Genomic DNA, 21498 nt, shown 5'->3' on the forward strand with positions numbered 1-21498 from the left:
TGTCAAGGGAGAAAAGCACGTTTTATTGGAAGTCCGGGCGGCGTGAGGCGTCTGCGCCGGCATAGCTGGGGAAGCAGGCGGTGGACCAGGCGGTGGGCGCGCAGGTGGTGGATGGGAGGCGTCAGGTTCCCAGGGACTCCTGTGGGGTGAAAAGGGCGAGAGGCAAGGAGGGACCTCCAGCCCTCCTCCTCGCCGCCCTCCCTCCCTGGCACCCGGCCCCTCCTCCCCCCTTGCCCCCTCCCCCCGCCTAGTCAGAGCTGCAGGACCTGGCTGAGTTCCAGCGCGCCAGGTGTTTCTACCGCCTGCGGCTGGACAGACCTGAGGGGCACACCAAGAGATCGGGTGTCAGAAGGGGCATCCTCCCTCCCACGGAGGGGGGACCGCGGCTGGGCAACTCCCAGATCAAGCCCCTCCCTCTACATGCCCGGGGCGGGCCAGGAAAGGAGTCCTTGGAACTAGCCTTCTTCTCCAAATACCCACAGTCTCCCCAAACTCACGGCGGATGGAGCTGCGGAAAGTTCCCTCCTCTTCATCAGGTTCCCCAGTCCTGGGAAGGCAGAGGCAGAGGCAGAGGGAATTGGGGATGGAAAAGGGGAGAGGCGGCCCTTGCAGGAAACACCCAATACAGGCCTCATTTCCCAGACCGGTGTGGGAGGAGCAGGCTCAGGGTCCGAAATGAGGAGCCCCCAGGGACAGTTTAAATGCGCAGCAGGTGAACAGTGAGTACCTCCACCGAAGTGGGGGATGGGACCTGAAGTTGGTGGGGGAGCGAGGATCAAAGGAACCTGGCAGACTGGCACGAGATGACGGGGTGGGAAACCCAGAATCCCCACCTTCCAGTTGAGTGATCTTGGGCAAAGCGACTTTACCTCCCCGTGCCTCAGTTTTCTCAACTGTAAAATGGGGTTAATAACAGCACCCCTTTCACAGAGGTGATGTGCGGGGTCAATGACCTAACACACGATGAAACGGTGTGTGACACGTGGTACACACCCAATAAATATTAGTTGTTACTTATAATATCTGTACTTCTTTAGCATGGCGAAGGTATCCATACACTGCTGTGCTTTTAAATTTTTATTTAAAGCTGAATCAAAGCGCCGGGAACAGGACTCCAAGCTAAACTGGGCCGCCAGTGTGAGGTGATCTCATTTCACCGCGGCCCTTTCTTTCCGGCACTTTGTGTTATCACGCTTTGTGATTTTCTATCTGTGGAGCTGTCAGAACCCACGGCCACCGCCCCCACTGGACTGGGAGCTCGGCCAGGAAGGGTGGGAGGTGTTTTCATCGCAGTCCCAGGGGACCATGGGACAGTGGGCCTTGGCACACAGTAGGTGCTTAATACAGATTCGCTGCAAGGGATCTGACCGCGGATGGGGTGGACTTCCCCCCTCACCCGCCCCACCCGGTGCCCTTCTAGAGCGTAGTAGGCACCCAAGGTGGAGAAAGGCCTCTTACTTCTGCTGCTGGTTGAATTTGCACCGGCATCTTTTGCCTGTAGGCGAGGAGAGAAAGGCTGATTCTCCACGGGCTGGCGCTGCGGGGCGCTCTCGCTCCAGCTCACCTCGCTGGGGGCGTGGCTGGGCGGGGCCGGGGCGGGGCGGGGCGGGGCCGGGTGGGGGCACTCACTGAGCACGATAAGGATGCCCAGGATGAAGAGGATCCCAGCGATGATGAGGCCTCCGATTCGCAGGGAGCGGTAGTCTGCGGACGGCAGGAAGCAGGGTGAGGGTAGGGAGGAGAGGAGAGGGGCACAATGGGAGCAGAGAGGCAGGGAGGAGGAGGGAAGGGAGAAGATGGGGAGCAGCAGATATGAAAGGAGAAACCATACATACACAGAGAAACCCAAAAGGAGAGGGGGTGAGGGATGCCCAGGAAAGCAGGAGAGAAGGGAGTTGGGCAGGGAGCAGGGGTGGAGTGTGGGGAGGAGAAGGGAGACAGGAGACAGCGAGGGGAGAAAAGACAGGAGGCAGCTGGGGATGGGCCCTGAGATACTGAGAGAGACCAGGGAACACGACAGAGAGAACCAATGAGGGATGAAACAGAGGGAGTGAGAGAAGGAGAGTGACAGTCTAGACACGGTGACAGACAGCAAAAGAGAAAAGAATGACAGAGAATAAACGATGAGGGGTGGGGAGAGGAAAAAGAGAGAGAGGGAGAAAGAGGGGAGTAATAAGGAAGGACAGTCAGACCCCCAAACTCCCAGACTTCGGAAGACAGACGCCCCTCACCATAGGTGAATGGGTCATGTTCCTTCTTTGGACCTTCTGGAAAGAGAGAGAAATCAGGGGTCAAATGCTTCCTGGGACCCTGGGCAGGGAGGGGCATAAACATTCTTCCAGGGCTCTGCTTTCCTGGGCTGAGAGTTTGGGGCATGTGGCCCACCCTCTCTGGATCCATCCTGCCCCAGAGGCACTTTCTGGGGTGGGGAACGGGGGCCCCCTAACTGCCCCAGCTCTCTGACTAACTGCAGGCCATCTGATTCCATTTTCCAGTTGGGGGGCCTACATCCCACTCCCACCTTTGCCTGACATCCTCTCCCCTCCCCCAAATCCCTGCCTGTGGCTGGACACCATGTGGAGACCCTTAATTTTCTGGTGCCCCAATTGACCCAAACAGTGCGGGTTGGGTTCCTTCGTGAGGTCTTTTCTATCCCTGTCATCCTTGGAGCTGAGGTGCACAGTGGGCTGCCTCCCCTAGACTCACCTGCGTCAGCCGTGGCCAGAAGACCCACACAGAGAACCAAGATGTGGCCAAGAGACGCCATTATCCTAGGGAGACACTGAAGGTCAGGAAATGTGTCCCCTTTTTCTCCCCACCATAAGGGCCTGAACCCAAGGGATTAAGTCAGAGACAGTCCAGGAACTTAATCACAAAAGCACTAATCAACTAGCTTGGTTGCCCAGAGAAACAGGGGTACCTCAAGCTTCATGAGGACATGGCGTCACCAAAACAATCTACGAAGTGGGGGAAGGGCAGGGGCACAGCAGACCCAACTTCCTGAAACCTACCCTCCAGGGGAGAGCACAGTGACGCCTCACACCGGCAGAGAAGAGACAGACAATGTGGAAGACAGCGGGACACGCCCAAGTCCCACCTGCTTGCACACTGCAGTCCCAGCCTCGCTGTGTCCCGTGAAATCCCAGCTCTCCTGCCCTCGGCTGCCCGCCTCCAGGCCTGACCCTGGGTATAAATATCTCCCACTTCACCCTGGAGGAATTCGCCTCGCTCAGGCCACCATGGCAACAGCCTGCCTTCCCCCACTCGGGGGTCACGAACAGTCCTATGGGGCGAGATCCGGCTGCCACATTGCCACAGGCTGCCCCTGTGGGAAAGGCTACCCCTTCTCCTCTCCAGGAAGCAATGAGAAAAGGGAAAACAATCCTTCTGCCCCACCCGACTCTGGGTGACATCTTTCAGAACCTGACAACACCCGGCCAGTGGCATGGGGCCTAGGCTACTGAGCCTGAGAGACGGCAGACAGATGCCAGGGCCGGGATGAGTACACACACACATACACACCACAGAACAGGAATGGAAATGAGACAACACTTCTGGTGGGACTGGGCTGGGTGGGAAGGTGGACGCACCATCAGGCACACCGTTCTCCTCATCTGGGCCTCTGGTGCCCCCAAACAGTGATGCAACCAGACCTACACACGTGTGTGTCCAAACAGTACAGCCAGCCAGAGTGCACACACAGCCGCAGGGAAGGGAGGAGTCGCACCTACAGCCCACACCCCACCCCTGCAGAACCCCAGCGTCCCAACCACTCTCCCTCCCTCTTGGGTCAGGCCTGCCTGGGAAGCCATGGGCTGGCCACTCCTGCTCCCAAAATAGGCAGCCCGGCCAGGCCAGGGGTGAGGCCTGGAGGGGAGGGCTGGAGGGGGGTGCTCACCCCAGTCAGTCTGTCCCCTGCGGAAAGAAGGCCCCCAAATGTCCTACTGTGCCCCGGGGGCTGAGCACTTTGGACCCCCTGGCCCAGAGCTAGATGCACCGCCCCCAGCAGGCTCCCCTCCCAGCCCCACCCCACCCTGGCCCTCCCCAACAGCAGCTGTAACTGGAGCCGGGGCTGGAGGGGGGCCAGGGGGCGGCCCCCAGCCCAGACCGCCCTGGCCCGCTGGGTTAACTCTCTCAGGGCAGTTGGAGGAATAGCAGACGGTGCAGGAAAGGCAGGGAACACGGTGGAGGACAGAATTTCAGACACAGTCTCACACACACACACATACACACACGTGTGTGTATTGCTCCCTGGGAATCAGCCCAGCTGGAGCCTGGGGTCACCCAGCCTGAGTGCCTAGGAGCCCACTGACCCCTAACCACAGTGTGCTGTAGGGGGTACCATCTGCTGCAGTCGGGTGGGTCCCTTGAGTGATGCATACACCACACATACACAGAGGAACCCCAAGACTCAGATACACAGGCACAAAAACAAATGCATGTATGTGCACACCCACACTGAGACAGACACACGCTGAGAATAACACACCCACAGAGAAACCCAAAGGTCTGGACGCACAGCCAGCACCTCGAATACCAGCCAGAAAACACTGAGACAAACTGTTGTGTACACACACATATTCATTCAGATGGACGCCCACATAGGCACATAGAGACACAGCCACACACCCGTCCACACAGTCACTCAGAAAACACACTCACAAATGGCCATACAGAAACACACCAACACATACACACACTCCCCATAAATACATTCAACAATATACTCGCACTCTTATGCAACCTCAAAAGTATAAAGGCCAACAAACTTGTGTATACACATCACATTTCCATGGGCACCCAGAGAAGCAGAAACACGAGCAAAAGTGTCAAGGACACTTGCCATGCAACCAGCTGCTCTTACACAGAGCCACCAAGACAGAGGCACACACTTGTTCTCACCCACATGCACCGGCAGACAGGCACACCGCTGGCCACACTGTTACAGACAGGCTGACAGGCTTGTGTGTTCAAACACTCCAAAATCATGGGCATGTGTTTAATGTTCCTTTCCTGAGCTCATGCAGGCTCTGTGAACACCAGGGGACAACACACACAGGCATCTTCAGGGCAGGCCGGTGACAGGCTGGTGACAGAAAAACCTGTGGCTCAAAGGAGTAGGGCGCCAGCCCCATATGCCGGAGGTGACAAGTTCAAACCCAACCCTGGCCAAAAAAAAAAAAAGAAAAAGAAAAACCTTCACTCCTGTCGTTTGACCTTGGGCGGCCTGTGTGATCTCTCCGTGCCTCAGTATTCTGTGCTCTAAAATGGAGAAATCACTAAGGATGTACATGTAATCCTGGGCCGGGTTCAGAGGTCACCGAACCTGACATTGTGTTATTATTAACTACATTTTAGCGATGAGAAAACCAAGGCTTCGTGAAGTGGACCTGGTTCTCCGGAGGTCCCCCTGGTGGTTAAGGACAGAAGCTACCCACGCACAATGGTCAGGCACAGGCCCAGACACCACATTCTGCTGAATAGTCAGGAGCAGTTGGATGTGATCACACCCAGGCACAGGTGCAGCCCTGAAATTTGCATGCACACACGCGTGCATAGACACACGTGGCTTCAGAGGACCCAGGCAGCAAAAAGCTGCCTCATCCCTGTCTGAGCCCTCTGAGCCTCTGCCCCTGGTAACCTGCACCCCAAGGTCACCAGCAGTCCTGGGCCCTCTGAGCCTCTGCCCCTGGTAACCTGCACCCCAAGGTCACAAGCAGTCCTGGGCCCTCTGAGTCTCTGCCCCTAGTAACCTGCACCCCAAGGTCACAAGCAGTCCCGGGTTAATGATAACCCTGATGTTTATGGAGCACTGGGGAGGAGTTAGGGAAGCAAGGGGGCAACAGGGGTCAGGGCATCTGTCCAGCTCTTAGCCAATTTGCCTTCCTTCCCACCTACGGTCAACTCTGAAACATTAACCACTCCATGGTGGAGAGCCTCAGCCCTTTGTAATCATGTGATGTTGGGCAAATGACTTAACCTCTCTGTCGCTCAGTTTCTCCTGTAAAACGGAGATAATAACAGTAATCACCTCAGAGGGAAGTTGAGTTGATTATCTAAAACAATCCACGTTAGGGCGGCGCCTGTGGCTCAGTGGGTAGGGTGCTGGCCCCAAATACTGAAAGTGGCGGGTTCAAATCTGGCCCTGGCCAAACTGCAACAAAAAATAGCTGGGCATTGTAGCGGGCACCTATAGTCCCAGTTACTCTGGAGGCTGAGGCAAGAGAATACCTAAGCCCAGGAGTTGGAGGTTGTTTTGAGCTGTGATGCCATGGCACTCTACCGAGGGTGATATAATGAGGGTCTGTCTCTAAAAAGTAAATAAATAAACAAAATAAAATAATCCACATTAAACAACGAGAGGAAAGCCTGGAGCATGGTAAGTGATTTTCAAAAATGTTAGCTATCGTTATTGATGTCTGTGTTCTCACTATAATCTGCAGTGAGAACCCTGCTGGGCCGGGCACTCTATGAGTGTGGGTTCGGGCCTGTCTTTTCCCCCTCTGTGTCCCTGTCATTGAGCTCTCTCACTTCACTTCCAAAGCCCCTGTAAAGAAGTTCCTCATACCCACTATCCAGTTGACAAAAGGGCCTTACTCAAACCACAAGGTACCCAGGGCAGGACCAGGACATGGATCCGAAGTCCACCCCAAGCACCACTATGAGGTGTTACCCCATACAGACCCCAAAAGCATCAGTTGCCTCCATCATCTGAGTCCTCTCTACAACTGGGAAGTGGGTGCCACAGCTGCCCCCACTGGACATATGGGATTACTGAAAACCAGTTGCCTGGGGCCACACCAGACTGGGCTGGTGTGACCTCTGCCCTGGTGTTAAGTTCCCTATCCTTCAATGAGGCTTCTGTGTGTGTGCACTTGTGGTGACAGTGGCTGCATGTTTTTTTTAAATTGCAGGCAACCAGGTGGTACAGTGGTTAGGTTTAGAGCTGACCAGTGTCATGAAATTAATCATTTAGCCTCCCCCATGCCTCAGTTTCCCCATCTGCAAAGGGAGGTGGCAATAATACCCATTTCACAGAGTTGTAAGTAAATTCATGTGAAGTCTGGCATTGAGCAAGGGCTCAATATATATTACTATTACAGAATGGGTAACAAGTGTCATTTACTTTCCTTATTTAATGGAATAAATTACAGAATCTATCCAAGCTGCTAAGACCTTCGTCCAAATAAAAACGACCATCAATCCATATCTCAACGAATTCTGATCTCCAAAGAATGCAAAATAACATGGACAGGCCCTGAGCCAGCTGCCTGGGTTTGACTCCTGCCTCTGCCCCAGCTGGGTAACCCGACCCTGTCCTTCCTATTTCTCCAGCTGCAGAACAGTGCCCAACTGAGCTCAGAGTGAGTTAATAGATGAGATTTTAGGACAAGGCCAGGTGCAGAATAAGTGCTGAAGAAGATGTGGTATCATTGTCATCTTCCCTGGTTGGCCCCCCGGGACCCCAGTAGGTGGGGGGCACTCAAGGGGTTAATTTCAGGGTTAGGCGGGGAGGTCCTGGGATTGGGTCAGGGCAGCGTCCTGCTGAGTGTGGCCACCAGAGGGAGCAGCTGGACCTGAGCTGGCCCCTCTGGGCCTTGGAGACAGCGCCCACCACGCCCTCCTGGAGCCAGGGGAGAGGGCTGGCTGGGAGTGGCCAGGATGTCCCCTGCCCCCAGCAGCCTCTCCTCCCACACCCCTCTGGTCTGCAGAGCCACCCGGGTCTCCAGTCCCCACCCTGTGACATCCTCTTCACACTCCCTGAACGGGGTTGAGTGGAGAATCTGGGGAGGGGGCTAGTGGGAGGGGTGGGGGCGGCTCCAGCCCCTGGTGGCACCTCCCCCTCGCATAGGGCCATCCAGTCCCTTCCCCAGAGCTGCTCCTCCTATGGCCTCTTGACCCCTTCCTCCTTCCTACTGCTTTGCCGGACACACCGGGTGCCCAGCGAGCCCCTTTCCCAAACCTCAGGGAGCAGGGGCGTGGGAAGAGGCAAAAAACTGCAGGGAACTGGGAAGGGCGGGCAGAGAGACCAGGAATAAAGACACCAGATAGAAACACACACATACACACACACACACACACACACACACACACACCCTCACACACCCGCTACCAGATGATAGAGACCTAAAGAACAGCAGAGGAAGAGAGAGAAACAGAGACAAAGACAGAATTAGAGAGAGAAAGAGACAGCATAGGAAACAGGCGAATTCACAGAGTTAGAAATACAAAGAGACAGAAAGGGACAGAAAGAGAAACAGAAAATTAGATACCAAAGAGATACAGGGAGAAAGACAGACCAGGCTGAGAGAAGGGCTGAGAAAGAGGCGGCAGAAGCTGGGCAGAGCGTGCCAGCAGGCGGGTGGAGGGGCGCCTGGCAGAGGAGATGTAGTGCCCTGCGGGCTGGGTGGGCAGAGAAGCAGCTGCCTCAGCGGAGGTGGGGGGCATGGGCGGGTCAGGCGTTCTGCTGCTGCTGCTGGCCGCTGTGGGGATGGGGGTGGCCTGGAGACCCCCAAAGGGGAAGTGTCCTCCCCGCTGCTCCTGCTCCAAAGACAGTGCCCTATGTGAGGGCTCTCTGGACCTGCCCGTGAACTTCTCCCCAACCCTGCTGTCACTGTGAGTGTGGGCCATCTGTGGCCTGAAGTGGGGGTGGGAGTCCTGGGACCCCCCCCAGGGGTTGGGGCAGGGTGCCTCTAACAAAACAGGGGCCCATTGGGACCTCCGAAGGTGGGCAGCAAAGGACACTGGGATTTGGAAGGGAGCAGAGGGCAGGGACAGCATCGGGGCCTGAGAGGAAAGGACCGATAGCCCCGGGGGCTGAGCACTGCTGGGATCCTTGCTGAGGGAGGAGGGCAAATGCCGGTCCCTCCTGGCATGTAGGGAAATGCACCCAGGGGCAGGGTGGCGTGGCAAGTTCTCCTGGACAGCAGGAGACTTTGCTTTGGGACTGGAGTACTGGTACGGTTTTCCCCTCACCCACCACTACCTGTGTTCCCAGCTCACTTGTCAGGACTGGAGTCACCCAACTGAAGGCTGGCAGCTTCCTGAGGACGCCGTCACTGCACCTGCTGTGAGTGGGGCCTGGACGAACCAGCAACTAGCTCGAGGGCGTGGGTGTCCATGCACATGTGTGAGGGTGTGTATACACGTGTGCGTGTGTGTGAAAGCATTTGTCCATGCCCTTGAGTGTGTCGATGCCTGTGTGGGCTGAGAATAGGGGCTAAGGTTAAAATGTCAGATGGGGCAGTAACTCTGGAAACATTTCTTTCTTGCTCCCTTACCAGCCTCTTCACATCCAACTCCTTCTCCGTGATCGAGGATGATGCATTTGCAGGCCTGTCCCACCTGCAATACCTGTGAGTGAGGCCAAGGGACAGCCGCAAATGGGACTGGGAGGTGAAGAAGAGACCCCTCTGTGGCTCTCAGAGTAGGGGGAGGTAGGGACTGTGGCCCTGAGGGGGTTGTCTGGACAAGGGACCTTCCTGTAGGGGCAAGAGGCCTGGCTCCTTGGATGGGGTCAGGGCTGCTGACGAGCCTACTCACCTCACCTCTCTGTGCTTCAAGATTCATGAAGAGCTTGAGTAACCAGAGCCTGTTTCTGGCCCCACCTGACTTGGTGGGGGAGGTGGGCAAGGAGGGTACATACAAAGAGGCCAGAAATAGGAAATGTTCCAAATGAACAGGAAACAACTCTGAGTTAGACGGTGGTGGTGATTCTGTGACAGTGTTGACGGTGGTACTGGTGGGGGGTGGTGCTGGTCTTGGTGCTGGTAGTAATGGCAGTGATGACAGGAGGTGTTGGAGGTGAGACTGGAGCTAGTGCTGCTGGTGGTGATGGTGGTGGCAGTATGCACAGTGAGGCAATGACCATCGGGCCACATTCCCTGGGATTGTTTGAGGCGTTGGGGAGAATTCAGCATATTCCAGTGGCCTATGGCTTCCCTGGGGTGAGTTCCCCCAAGTACCATGGCCTCCCCCTCACCCCACCTTCCCTCCACAGCTTCATTGAGGACAACAATATCGGTTCCATCTCTAAGAACGCTCTGAGAGGACTTCGCTCACTCACACACCTGTGCGTGACTCCTCCACCCCCTGCCCTCTGTGATGGCACCTCATACTCCATCACCTGGGACACAGGGCATCCTGGCAGCTGATGATGCTTCCTTCTCTCCCTCCACCAGAAGCCTGGCCAACAACCATATAGAGGCCCTCCCTAGATTCCTGTTCCGAGGCCTGGAGACCCTTACTCATGTGTGAGGCTCAAGGGGGCTGGGATACCAGGGGATGTGGGAGTGTTTGTAGGGGATGGGACATCTGTGTCCACTTTGGGCTGGCATGCATGAGGATGGCTGCCATGATTCTTACAGATTTTTAGTAGCCCCTGGGGGGTTCCCATCCTGACCCTTGCCTGGGGAGGAGGTGGGAGCATAGGCCTCCAGGGCGTGCAAGCGGGTCGCAGCCCCTCCCCGGCCTCTTGCCCCAGGGACCTCCGCGGGAACCCGTTCCAGTGTGACTGCCGAGTCCTCTGGCTGCTGCAGTGGATGCCCACCGTGAACGCCAGCGTGGGGACTGGGGCCTGTGCAGGCCCTGCTGCCCTGGCCCACATGCAGCTCCGCCACCTCGACCCCAAGACGTTCAAGTGCAGAGGCATAGGTGGGGGCTTTCCCAGCGGGCCGGGAGGGCTAGCAGGGGTCCCCAGAATAAGGCCAGAGAGCAGGGGGAAGAACTGCCAGGGCTCAGGGGCTCCCCTCACACCCTGCCCTGCCACTTCCTGGCTGTGAGATGCTGAGCAAGCAGCATCACCTTTCTGAGCCTCAGTTTCCTCATCTGCAAAATGGGTATGATAAATAGTGCAGTAGGGGGGTGGTGCCTGTGGATCAAGGGGTATGGCATCAGCCTCATATACCAGAGGTGGCGTGTTGGAGCCCAGCCCTGGCCAAAAACTGCAAAAAAAAAAAAAAATAGTGCAGTAGTATGGCTCAGTGATGCGTTCACACATGCACGGCATTTGACAGAATCTGGGACAAGAGGCCTTTATAGTTCTCTTGTTGTTAGTGTAAAATTGACCACTTTAAAAATACTTCTTATGCACCAACTATTATGCTAAGAACTACGTGTACAACATCACCTCATTTCCTACTTTGCTTTTCCATAAATATTTTTTGGTACCTTTGTGGGAGCTGGGCAATAGAGAGGGGACAGCATGAAAGGACAGCCTGGGTCTCGCCTTCACAGAGCCCGCCTCAGGGGAAGGCAGACCCACCTCTGGACAGTCATGGCCCAGGACAATTGATCAGGGTAGAGATGGGGAGGGACAGGCAGAGGGATTGGGCTCAGGGAAGTCCAGAGCCAGAGCTAGGAAAACTGAGGGGACAGAAAAGGCTTCGTGAAGGAGTGGACATTTGAGTTCAAGCCTGAAGGATCTTTACAGAGATGCTATTAATACAATAATGACAATAATTACTATGGAAGTGTAACACATCTTTGGTCTGTGAGACTCATAGAACAAGGAGGTTAGTATAACCTCTTTAGTATATAAAGAGTTATATAATAACTCTTTATTCAAGTTGTTCAGCAAACGTTCACTGAAGTCCATTCTGCACCCAGCCCTGTGAGAAGTGATGGACAGACACACTGTGGTGACAAAGATAGCCCTGGGCTCTGGCCTCCTTGGGACTTAAAGAGTCCTGGGGGCTTGGGGAGACAGACATTAAATAAAACATGCCCCAAGTATATGCATACTGCACATTGTGACAGGTGTAGGCGGGGATGAAAGAAGTTAAGGAGGGTGCTCCGGGCGCCAGAGAAGGCTCCTCTGAAGAGCCTTCTTCAGAAGAAGAGGTGAGGGGAAGGCCATGGTACTTGGGGGAACTCACCCCAGGGAATTTAGCTAAGTGAAGACCAGAGGGAAGGGCACTCCAGGGAGAAGGAACGGTCAGGGCAATGGCCCTGAGACATCATAGAGCATGCCCTATTTGAGGCTTAAAAGAAGGCAGGTATGGCTTTGGGGAAGTGAGTGGACAGACAAAGATGAGGTCAAAAGAGGCAGGAGCCCATTGTGGCAGGTCTTTGGCTTAAGCCATTCTCTTGCCTCAGCCTCCCAAGTAGCTGGGACTACAGGCACCCACCACAACGCCCAGCTATTTTTTGGTTGCAGTTGTCATTGTTGTTTGGCAGGCCCTGGCCAGGTTCGAACCTGCTTTCCTCAGCATATGTGGCTGGCACCCTAACCACTGAAATATGGGCGCCGAGCCAATGATGGCCATTTTTAAAACATCCATCCTTTAGGTGGACATCCTGGGTGGTTTGGCTCATTGTTTCAACTTGGCACCTAGAAACAAGACCAGGCATGCAGAGTGACAGATTACGAGTCAATGCTTGGCTCCACCCTCCAACAAGGGTGGCCTTGGGACTTAAGTTACTGTGAAAGCTAAGCTGATGTAGCAAAGGCTCAAAATCCCACAAATTCAAGACAGCAAAGTCTGAGGTGAGCTATCCAGGTGGGTGGGGCAGCTCCCAGCATTGTCTTTATTTTCATGGTTGAAACCAGGCTGCTGGGCAGGCATGGTTGACTCCCCGATCTGCTGTGCACCAGATCAAGTCCAGAACAAGCTGTTTTCATGCAAACAAGTGAGACGAACATTAAACCCATCACTCTGCCCTTGATCCGCTGGGAGCTTGATCTTGATGGGGCCACACCTAATTGCTAGGGTGAGCCATGAGTGAGAGTGCTGAGACAATGTGGCCTCTGGCTGGGCAACCTGGTGGCTAGCTCTAATCCTTTTTCTGGAGAATGGGAAGGAGGGAGTTTGTTGGGCAACTGGCTGTCTTTGCCACTCAGCCTTAATTTCCTCATGAATGAAGTAGAGATGGTAACAGAATGTATCAAAAATAGTCATGTTTCGAAGTTAAGTCAATAACTGTGCCACTACTAAGGGATTATTCAGTGATGCCACAACAGTTTAGAAAATAAGGATTATTAGCTACAGACAAACATTCCACTCCTATGTCCCTCTGAGGTGAATGGGCCACGTTTTAGAGAAGCACAAACCATTTTTCAGCTATGAGGACCCTTGGGGTCCTCTGGGACTGCCTGATTCTCTCCTGCCATCCCCAGAGCTGTCCTGGTTCCAAACTGTCGGGGAGTCAGCACTGGGCGTGGAGCCCTTCTCCTACCAGGGAGAACCCCACATCGTTTTGGCACAGCCCTTTGCCGGCCGCTGCCTGATTCTCTCCTGGGACTACAGCCTGCAGCGCTTCCGGCCTGAGGAAGAGCTGTCTGGTGAGCCCCCCCCCCCCCCCCCGCTGCCCTCATGCCTGCCCAGCAGCCTAGCTGGCAGACCTGACCTGCTCCCCACTCCCCTACAGCGCCTTCGGTGGTGTCCTGCAAGCCGCTGGTGCTGGGCCCGAGCCTCTTCGTGTTGGCTGCCCGCTTGTGGGGAGGCTCGCAGCTGTGGACCCGACCCAGCCCGGGCCTGCGCCTGGCTCCGATGCAGGCACTGGCCCCTCGGCGGCTGCTGCGGCCCAACGATGCTGAGCTCTTGTGGCTGGACAGACAGCCCTGCTTCGTGGTGGCTGACGCTTCCAAGGCAGGCAGCACCACACTGCTGTGCCGTGATGGACCTGGCTTTTATCCGCGCCAGAGCCTGCACGCCTGGCACCGGGACACCGATGCAGAGGCCCTGGAGCTGGATGGCAGGTCCCACCTGTTGCTGGCCTCGGCCTCACAGCGGCCTGTGCTCTTCCACTGGTCTGGTGGCCGCTTCGAGAGGCGCACAGACATCCCTGAGGCCGAGGATGTCTATGCCACGCACCACTTCCAGGCTGGTGGGGATGTGTTCCTGTGCCTGACACGCTACATTGGGGATTCCATGGTGAGGCTGAGTGGGGCGGCCGGCTGCAGGGAGGTGAGGTAGGGGCACCAGCCAGGCCTGATGCTGTGGCTGACTCCCGTTGAGGCCTGGCTCTTTGGCATTGACCTTACTTGCACATTAAACTTTAAACTCTGGCCCAGCTTACATACTGACCTTTGCACTACACCCCCCTATTCAAATAGGGACACCAAGTCAGTAACCCCTCAAGACCGGCTAACTCTAAACCACTCCACACCCCCAACACTGACACCAGCTCCAAGATTCTGATTTCACTCCCAGATTCTTGCTCTGTAACTCTGAGCACCCCGGATTCCACTGCAGCCACACCCTCTCCCATTGAAGCTCCGAACCCCCTCTCATCCTCTCCAGCACTGGTTCTGGAGTGAAGTGCAGCCAGGGGAGGGGTCTGAGCCTGGAAAGACCCTGATTTGACTCAGGTGTTCACCAGGTCCCTGTGTGACCGGGGAGATGCCTGGGAGAGCTGCTGTGTCCCTGCTGACAGATTCTGCATGGGCTGTGAGGGGAAAGAGGGGCCAAGAGCTCTCGGAGGTTCTGCCTGAGCAGCTGGGTGGTGCTTTCTTTATGAAGAAAGCTGTGGGGGTTGGGGAACACGTCCTCTGGAGCCTCCCTGGGTCCCTTGGCCCTAACTGGCAGCTCTCCTGCAGGTCATGCGCTGGGACGGCTCCATGTTCCGCCTGCTGCAACAACTCCCCTCCCGCGGCGCCCACGTCTTCCAGCCTCTGCTCATCGCCAGGGACCAGTTGGCTATCCTGGGCAGCGACTTCGCCTTCAGCCAGGTTTTCCGGCTGGAGCCTGACAAGGGGCTCCTGGAGCCAGTGCAGGAAGTGGGGCCCCCGGCTTTGGTTGCGCCCCGGGCCTTCGCCCACGTCACGGTGGCCGGCAGACGCTTCCTCTTCGCCGCTTGCTTCAAGGGCCCCACGCAGATCTACCAGCATCGTGAGCTAGACCTCAGTGCCTGAGACGCAAAGCGAGCCTGGACGTGGCTTAGGAGACTGGCCCAGGACGTCTCGTGCCTCCAGACGCTTCCGTGGCTGACCTCCTGGCCTCATTTGGTGCCAGGTCCTCTGAGATGCTGACCACAGGCCAAGTTCATCACCCACAGACCTAGACCTTAGCCCATTGGATCTTCCAAGTCGCCCTTGCAGTCTGAAGCAACAACTTGGCTGGAGCAGACACCCCACCATCCAGAGGCAACCCACGCGCTCAGGCTGGGGCTGCAAGGAGCCCCTGAAAGTAGAGGGGAGACTGTCCAGAGCTCAGTAGGGTCTGGACGCGCCCCCCTCACTCCCACTTTCCCTGCTCCCTAAGAAAGAACTGAGGAGATGGCTCTCCTTTACCCCTGCGCAGAGAGGAGCCCAGGCCTAGCTGAGTGCCTCTGACTGCCACCCGGCCACCTCCTGGGGCTGGGACTGGGCGGTTCCTGGGCACCGCCTCCGGGCCTCCTGCGCATGCGCGGCAGAAGTTGGGCCTGTGGTGGGATCCGGGCGTGTCTTGGCTGCCCAGAAGCCCCTCTCCGGGGCAGGACTGAGGCTAGGACAGTTTAATAAATGCTCTGTGCACCGTCTGTCCGGCTCCTGTGAGCTCTCTGGGACTGGGTGACTGGGACAGGGAATGGGAAAGGGGCGGGTCCCTGGAGTAGCGCTGGGATTGGGTTTGGAGGCGGCCCCAGGGACGCGCAGTTTGGCTGCGGGGAGCCACCCGGGGGGTCCTGTGGGTGCTGGCCTCAGGGGATATTTGAAGAATGTAAGGGCATGATGAGGGAACAGGTTACGAGTTTATTGTGGATCTCTTTTGGGGGGTTATGTCTCGAACCTTGCAGGAGATATTTTTGGGCGTTTTGAAGAGTTTTGGGCTTTTTATGGGTTGGCTCATGGGGACATTTTGGATACTTTATTGGGTACTGGGGAATCTCAGGGGAGTCTGAGGCAGGGAAGTTCTCACAGCATGTGCCCATAGTATATTATTAGGGATATCACGGGAATTATTTAAAGGTCTCACAGGGATAGTTGGGGATTTGGAAAGGTCTCCTGATCAAAGTGAGGTCTCAGGAGTGCGTTAGAGGGTCCTAGGGACAGAAATTGTGAGCTACCTGAGCCCTTCCATCATGGCAGCCTGGTCCCCCTAAGACATTCTCAGTGTCCACCCGAGTGTGCCAGCACTCCATCTGGTTAGATTCTCTTTTACTGTCAAAAGCGCCCTACGTTTGCCTGCTAAAAAAACTTAAATTGCACATGAGGCTCCCACAGCCATGGAGGCAGAAGGCAGACCCCACACCATCCACCAAGCCTGGAGGGATCTTCCCAACAGAGAGGTTCTGCCTGCTCCCAGCCCCAAACCTGCATACACAGGGAGTCAAGACGTTGCTTGGGCCAGAGGCAAGATCATTTTAGATTTAAAAAATGAATAAACAGACCCTCCTGTGAGAGGTGAGATGAGTCCCTGGCAAGATAGTCTGAGGAAAGGAGGGAGAATTTCACTCTGGATCTCAGGCTCCTGTGCAGAGCTGGGACCTGGGAACAGAGAAAGGCCATCCATGCTCTTCTGGCTGGTCCATCCTCAGCAGTTATGGGCTGAGCCTGGGAGAAGTGACAGAGTCAGTTTGTGAGGGTGGATTGAGTTCTTCCTTTCCAGTGTGTGTGTGAGTGTGAGCACACACACACACACCTCATTCCCCATGTTTCTCCCAGCCCCATGCTGCCCCTGCCTTACCTGGAGTGATGAGAGGCGGAGCATCTCCTGAACGGTGACTAGGGAGACAAAAGTGCTAAGGTCCATATCCACCCCCATTTGTCCTCTCCCTCAGGACTAGAGGGTTCTGAGTTTGCCTAAACATGGCTGCTTTTCCACCGGAAGATTGACCAATCCCAGGGACTGAAGCATTTCAGGATTTGGAGTCCTCTGGGGACTAGTAGCTACCGAATAATAAACCTAGGAAATCTTAGTAGCAGGAACTCTCCCAGGCAGATCTGGAGGCCTGTCCTCTTTCTGCAAGACATAGCTCTTTTACCTTGAAAAGTGCCTGCCAGCACAAGGCAGGCTTGCCAGGAACCCATCTCACCTGGGCTTCTGCCTGAACTTGCATTTGCATTTCCCGCCTGTTGGGGAGAGGTGAGTGGTGAGGGGAGGGGACCCCGGGCCCTGCCCTGCCAACTCCCTCCAGCATCTCCACTCACTCATGAGGACAATGATTCCGATGGCGCACAGAACCCCCGCACAGATGAGCCCACCGACCCGGAGTCTGTGCCAGTCTAGGAGAAAAGCAGAGGGGACCTGGATGCCAGCCTGTGTCCTCCTCATCCACCCCCCATCCACTTGGTAAATAAGTCTTCAGCACCTATGATGTGTGGGGTGCTGGGGACACAGCACTCAGAGAACAGACAAAATTCCAGGTGCTCACATTCTGGTCCACACACAGCAAGCAAGCACTTGTGTGGGCTCAGGTAGAGAGGAACCATGTGTGGAGAGACAGATGGGGCAGGGGGCAGAAAGTCAAAAGCAGCACGTCCAAAGCAGTGATTTTCAACCACTGTCCCGTGGCACACTGGTGTGCCATGAGAGGATCGCAGGTGTGCTGTGAAAATCTTTAAAGAGTATGAATCAAATTATTTTCAAAAGGAGTTCAAACAAAGCACAGTATATTCTTTTTTTTTTTTTACAAGTGTTTTGGATGAACATAATTTAAGTGTGCTGTGAGATTAAAAAGGTTGACAAACATTGTTCTAGAGAGAGGGGTCAAGGAAGGCCTCTCTGAGGAGGCTGCATTTGATCAGAGGCCTGAAGGAGGCAAGGGAAGGGACTTGGAGATCTTGGAAGGACGGCTTCCAGCAGAGGGGTCAGCAAAGGCCGGAGGCTGCTGCAGAGTGTTTGAGCAACAATGAGGCTGGTGTGGTTGCAGTGGAGTGAGGGGCATGGAGGAGGCAAGGGTGGGAGGAAGAGTAGACCCTGGAATCTGGAGCCCAACGAGGATTTTGGAGGAATAGCTTGCCTCCTCCAGGAAGTCTTCCCAAATCACGCCTTCTCCCAGCAGTTGGTTCGAAACAAACAATGGCGTCTTGTGACCTGTCCTCATCTCTTGCATGTGTCTAATTACCTTGCTGTAATACAACCTCTCCAAGACCCAGGTTGCCATCTCCTGTCCCTTTAATTCACCATATCTACTGCTCAACACCCTAATCCCAGCCCCTTCCTGTCCTTGCCTCTGTATCACCCACATCAGACCCTCACCCAGCCCTGTGTGGGACCCTGGGCATGTGGGGTTGAGGGAAGTGAAATTGGGGCACAAACTCTCACCATAGTAGAAAGGACTGTTTTTATCTGTAAGGAAAGAGAAAAAGAACATGAATCCAGGACAACAGCCAGGATGCAGGGACCCCACTGGAGGAGTTGGGGGTGGGATGGGCGAAGGAGTCCAGTCTGACTCACCTTCTGGGTCATTGGCATCCAGGGCAGGCAGGCCTGGTGGGGAGAAGCGGGGACGTGGGGGAGATGATGACAGTGCCTCAGCATGTCCCATCATGGAAATGAGGACTTGCCCACTTAGCCCCCACACATTCAAGTCATGCCAGCATTTTTCCACCTGAAATAGGGCCTAGTCTGGGAGCGTTTGGGCCATCATCTGGTTCCATGTCTCCAGACACGTGGTTAAGTCATTATGCCTCCTGCAGAAACGGGGCACTTTCCTTGTGAAGATGACAGACGGTCCTGCTTCCCCAAAGCCAGTCCCTCTCACAGTCCATCTTCCCGATTTCTGACACGTCCAGACAGCCTGTGCTGGCATTTGCTCATCCCCCCTCTTTAAAACGGGACACTATTATAAACTCATATGCACTTTACTTAAAAATGCACCTTTATATCTCTATCCTGCATGGAACACTAGTCTTACCCAATGTGACAGAAAGAGAAATACAATGAAAGCAAAGACCAGGATGGAATTCCGGTTAGAAGCAGTGTGATGCCTCAGCTCTGGGCCTAAGCCCTGTTAAAGGGAGATTAATACTTTTTAATTACCTTAAAGCAGGAACACACAGGCTTACTCTACACCAGGCTCTGTTCTAAGTGCTTTTCAAATATTAACTTATTTAATCTCGATGGCTCTACGAGCAGCTATTATTCCCCTCACTTTTATAGATGAAGAAACACTTTATGGAGGCGTTAAAGACACAGTTAAAGACAGAGCCCTCTCCTCCATGTCCTCAGAAGATATACAAGAGAATGGGGAAGACAGTGACTTACTAGCCATGTGAGCCACTGCCATAAGAAGCACTGACCTGCGTCCCTTGAAATCACTACTGTGATGCTTCTTACCCCCAAGGAGATACTGTTCTAAGAGCTGCCACCTCCCCAGGGGAGGGAGAAAAGCACATGAGAGAGACAGGAGGCTTGGCCACCCCCCAGCTGGGGGGTCCAGAGGAAACGGCAGCTCAGGGTCAGGCACTCACCTGCCAGGAGGACGAGCAAGCTCAGGGCGGCCTCCTGCATGTCAGAGCGCTGGCCTAGAGGGGTCCAAGTGTGGGTCCAGCTTAGCAGGGCCAGTGGCCCACCAGGCCCTCTGCCTCCAGTGCCCACCACCTCCACCCTGCTCCCAGCCAGGGTGCTCAGCCCTGGGGACAGGAGGGCTAGCGCTGAGACTCCAAGCTGAGATAAGAAGGAGTTGGGAAGTGAAGTGGGGGCTGGGCCAGGACTCAGACCTGAGGAGGAGGAGCCCCTGAAATAACTCAACTGGACAAGGCCAAATGAGGGGGTTACTGCCCACATGCTATCCTCATCATACAGATGGGGAAACTGAGGCTGTGAGAAGTGAGACAGCAGGTGCCCAAGGTCACCTAGCCAAGAAGGAGAGTTTAAATTGGACCTGACTCCCTAGCAGCTGCTGTAACTCAGGACTGTCAGGGCCTTGGGGTGTTGTGGGAAATGGGGTGTTGGGAGCCAGGTGGCAGGAGGCCCGGTTCCGGGATTGTCTCCCACAGACAGCTTGGAGCCTGCCCGGCCCTGCCCCAACTTTGCAGACTTTGGGCGCTGGGGATGGTGCTGTCTTCTCAGGCTGCTCAGGACAAGGTATGGGGAGGAGACATCTCCAAGGCTGGGGTGGGGGGTTGGAAGGGCACACTTGGCTGAGCTGCAGCCCCAGCTCCATTTCTGTCACGTCTTCCTCTACCTCCTCCCAGCCCCAGCCCTGGCCAGCCAGTCCCCCGCTCTGGATCCCCATTCCACCCTAGGCCCTGCCAAGCTCCTCTCAGCAGCGAACACTTCCTCCTTCTCAGGTAGGCCTACCCAGTAAGGAGCACCTTCTCCCCCATCCCTTCCTGGCCTGGCAGCAGTCCTATCCTATCACCCTGTGAGCCTGCAGTAAGACCCCTGACCACAGCCAAAACCCCTGAAGTCAGCCATTATGTTCTTATTTCACTGATGGCAACACACATGGTCGGAGAGGGGTTGGTGCGGTCAGAACCAACTGTGCAGGTGTTTCCCAAATGTCCGTGCAGACTCCTCCTTGACTCCATTTCCCTGTGCCCTGGGGATCCTCTCAACCTCCCTCTCTATTCCAGATGGAATGAGTCCATTAGTTTGAGCATCCATTTTTTTTTTCCAGAAAGAGGGCCTACAGCTTTGGGGAGCATTATTAAAGGATTTAGGACTTTAAAGAAGTGTTGGAAGAGCAGGGGTGGGTGGGTGAGCAGGTGGCATGGTGGCCTAAGCATAAGGTTGCAGGGGACTGCCTGTTATCCAAAACTACCTCGGGAGGCTCTGCCACCCCACCATGATACTAATACTAGTAATAACAGCTGGTGCTCATTGAGACTTCCCCCCCATGCTGGGCACTTTCTCAGCTCTTCGCGCTTATTCACTCATAATCTCTGCAGCCTGATGAAGTTGGCACAACTGTTAGCCCATGTTGCTCTTGCAACCCTGTAACGCCTGCAAATTCAGCATAAGGCTGTGCTCTGTCACCCTGAGACTCACCTCTCAAGGCTTTTTCTACAGGCTCCTCTGAGCCACCCATGGCCTCTGAGGCCCCTACCATCCCCCATCCCCATGACATCACCCAGCGTTGGACACAGGAGACTGATGGATGGCGACAGCCTCTCCCAGCCTGGCTTTTCTGGAGGCCACTGGGAACCAGGGGCTTGGTGTCCGCCCTCACTGCTGGGCTGTTCCCTCAGTGCAGGAGGGGGGCAGGCTTAGAGAGGAAGGCAGCCCTCTCTGCTCCTTCCAGGCCTGTCTGAGGGCTGTTTCTACCTCTACTTTCCTCTCTATTCTGGGGTGTGTGGAACACCCACCCTGTGTCCCTGAGCTTTCCTGACACCCCATTTTAGAGCTTCCCCAGGCTGCTCCCTGACCTTTCCCTAGAGGTGTCCAGAAAACACATACCCCCAGTCCCAGACACCCTGGGGCCACCGACTCTCTCCCCTCTGCCTAGAGGCCCCCAATCCACCTAGGGTCTTGGACAGCAGAGCTTCTCTGTGGCAGGGGTTGGGTGGCAGGGAGAGATAAAAGGGCTTGCCAGGAGGGGCCCAACGCTCACCTGTGTGGCTCACCAGGCTGGGCAGAGGCTCGGAGAAATCGAGGCTGCCAAGCCTGAGTCCTGCTTTTATCCAAAGCTGCC

At 55.4% G+C, this 21498-nt stretch overlaps 3 protein-coding genes across 16 annotated transcripts; 1 reads left to right on the forward strand and 2 right to left on the reverse strand.

The window, feature by feature from the left end:
- Positions 1–5296, reverse strand: FXYD1 (FXYD domain containing ion transport regulator 1). 13 transcript variants are annotated; one of them, XM_053606985.1, is made up of 9 exons: positions 3899–4004; positions 3098–3283; positions 2707–2771; positions 2232–2267; positions 1630–1704; positions 1459–1495; positions 498–547; positions 267–318; positions 1–139 (listed from the first exon to the last, which is right to left on the reverse strand). In XM_053606985.1, the coding sequence occupies exons 4-9, from the start codon at positions 2247–2249 to the stop codon at positions 3–5; spliced, it is 369 nt and encodes a 122-aa protein (XP_053462960.1). In that variant the 5' UTR covers positions 2250–2267; positions 2707–2771; positions 3098–3283; positions 3899–4004; the 3' UTR covers positions 1–2. The 13 variants fall into 13 exon arrangements, with proteins under 13 accessions (XP_053462960.1, XP_053462959.1, XP_053462968.1 ...); XM_053606993.1 differs by lacking the exons at positions 3098–3283; positions 3899–4004 and adding an exon at positions 5198–5296 and having other exon boundaries at positions 3–139; XM_053606986.1 differs by lacking the exon at positions 3098–3283 and having other exon boundaries at positions 3–139; positions 3899–4021.
- A 2517-nt stretch (positions 5297–7813) lies between these two features.
- LGI4 (leucine rich repeat LGI family member 4) lies at positions 7814–15900 on the forward strand. 2 transcript variants are annotated; one of them, XR_008383194.1, is made up of 9 exons: positions 7814–8616; positions 8999–9070; positions 9285–9356; positions 10001–10072; positions 10182–10253; positions 10484–10653; positions 13118–13282; positions 13369–14311; positions 14540–14675. XR_008383194.1 is itself a non-coding variant. In XM_053607017.1 (9 exons), the coding sequence occupies exons 1-9, from the start codon at positions 8447–8449 to the stop codon at positions 14852–14854; spliced, it is 1614 nt and encodes a 537-aa protein (XP_053462992.1). In that variant the 5' UTR covers positions 7827–8446; the 3' UTR covers positions 14855–15900. The 2 variants fall into 2 exon arrangements, 1 of the variants encoding a protein (XP_053462992.1); XM_053607017.1 differs by having other exon boundaries at positions 7827–8616; positions 13369–13874; positions 14540–15900.
- A 170-nt stretch (positions 15901–16070) lies between these two features.
- Positions 16071–21462, reverse strand: FXYD3 (FXYD domain containing ion transport regulator 3). The gene is made up of 8 exons (XM_053607018.1): positions 21418–21462; positions 19334–19387; positions 18318–18350; positions 18186–18209; positions 17069–17143; positions 16954–16990; positions 16605–16642; positions 16071–16471 (listed from the first exon to the last, which is right to left on the reverse strand). The coding sequence occupies exons 2-8, from the start codon at positions 19371–19373 to the stop codon at positions 16452–16454; spliced, it is 267 nt and encodes an 88-aa protein (XP_053462993.1). The 5' UTR covers positions 19374–19387; positions 21418–21462; the 3' UTR covers positions 16071–16451.
- Between the last annotated feature and the right edge of the window lie 36 nt (positions 21463–21498).

The sequence above is a fragment of the Nycticebus coucang genome, chromosome 10 (assembly GCF_027406575.1).
Source record: "Nycticebus coucang isolate mNycCou1 chromosome 10, mNycCou1.pri, whole genome shotgun sequence".
Lineage (NCBI taxonomy): Eukaryota > Metazoa > Chordata > Mammalia > Primates > Lorisidae > Nycticebus > Nycticebus coucang.

What these genes read in the sequence shown, in the direction of transcription:
- FXYD1 (XM_053606983.1), bottom strand. Translation starts at nt 3,614, where the DNA reads ATGAGGAGAACGGTGTGCCTGATGGTGCGTCCACCTTCCCACCCAGCC. An exon ending in ATTTCCATTCCTGTTCTGTG is followed by an intron (nt 2,772 to 3,522) that starts GTGTGTATGTGT and finishes GTGTCTCCCTAG; the next exon opens with GATAATGGCGTCTCTTGGCC. An exon ending in TTTCCGCAGCTCCATCCGCC is followed by an intron (nt 319 to 497) that starts GTGAGTTTGGGG and finishes TGTGCCCCTCAG; the next exon opens with GTCTGTCCAGCCGCAGGCGG.
- LGI4 (XM_053607017.1), top strand. Translation starts at nt 8,447, where the DNA reads ATGGGCGGGTCAGGCGTTCTGCTGCTGCTGCTGGCCGCTGTGGGGATG. An exon ending in CTTCGCTCACTCACACACCT is followed by an intron (nt 10,073 to 10,181) that starts GTGCGTGACTCC and finishes TCCCTCCACCAG; the next exon opens with AAGCCTGGCCAACAACCATA. An exon ending in GTTCAAGTGCAGAGGCATAG is followed by an intron (nt 10,654 to 13,117) that starts GTGGGGGCTTTC and finishes TGCCATCCCCAG; the next exon opens with AGCTGTCCTGGTTCCAAACT.
- FXYD3 (XM_053607018.1), bottom strand. Translation starts at nt 19,373, where the DNA reads ATGCAGGAGGCCGCCCTGAGCTTGCTCGTCCTCCTGGCAG. An exon ending in GGATGCCAATGACCCAGAAG is followed by an intron (nt 18,210 to 18,317) that starts GTGAGTCAGACT and finishes CTTTCCTTACAG; the next exon opens with ATAAAAACAGTCCTTTCTAC. An exon ending in TCCGCCTCTCATCACTCCAG is followed by an intron (nt 16,472 to 16,604) that starts GTAAGGCAGGGG and finishes CACTTCTCCCAG; the next exon opens with GCTCAGCCCATAACTGCTGA.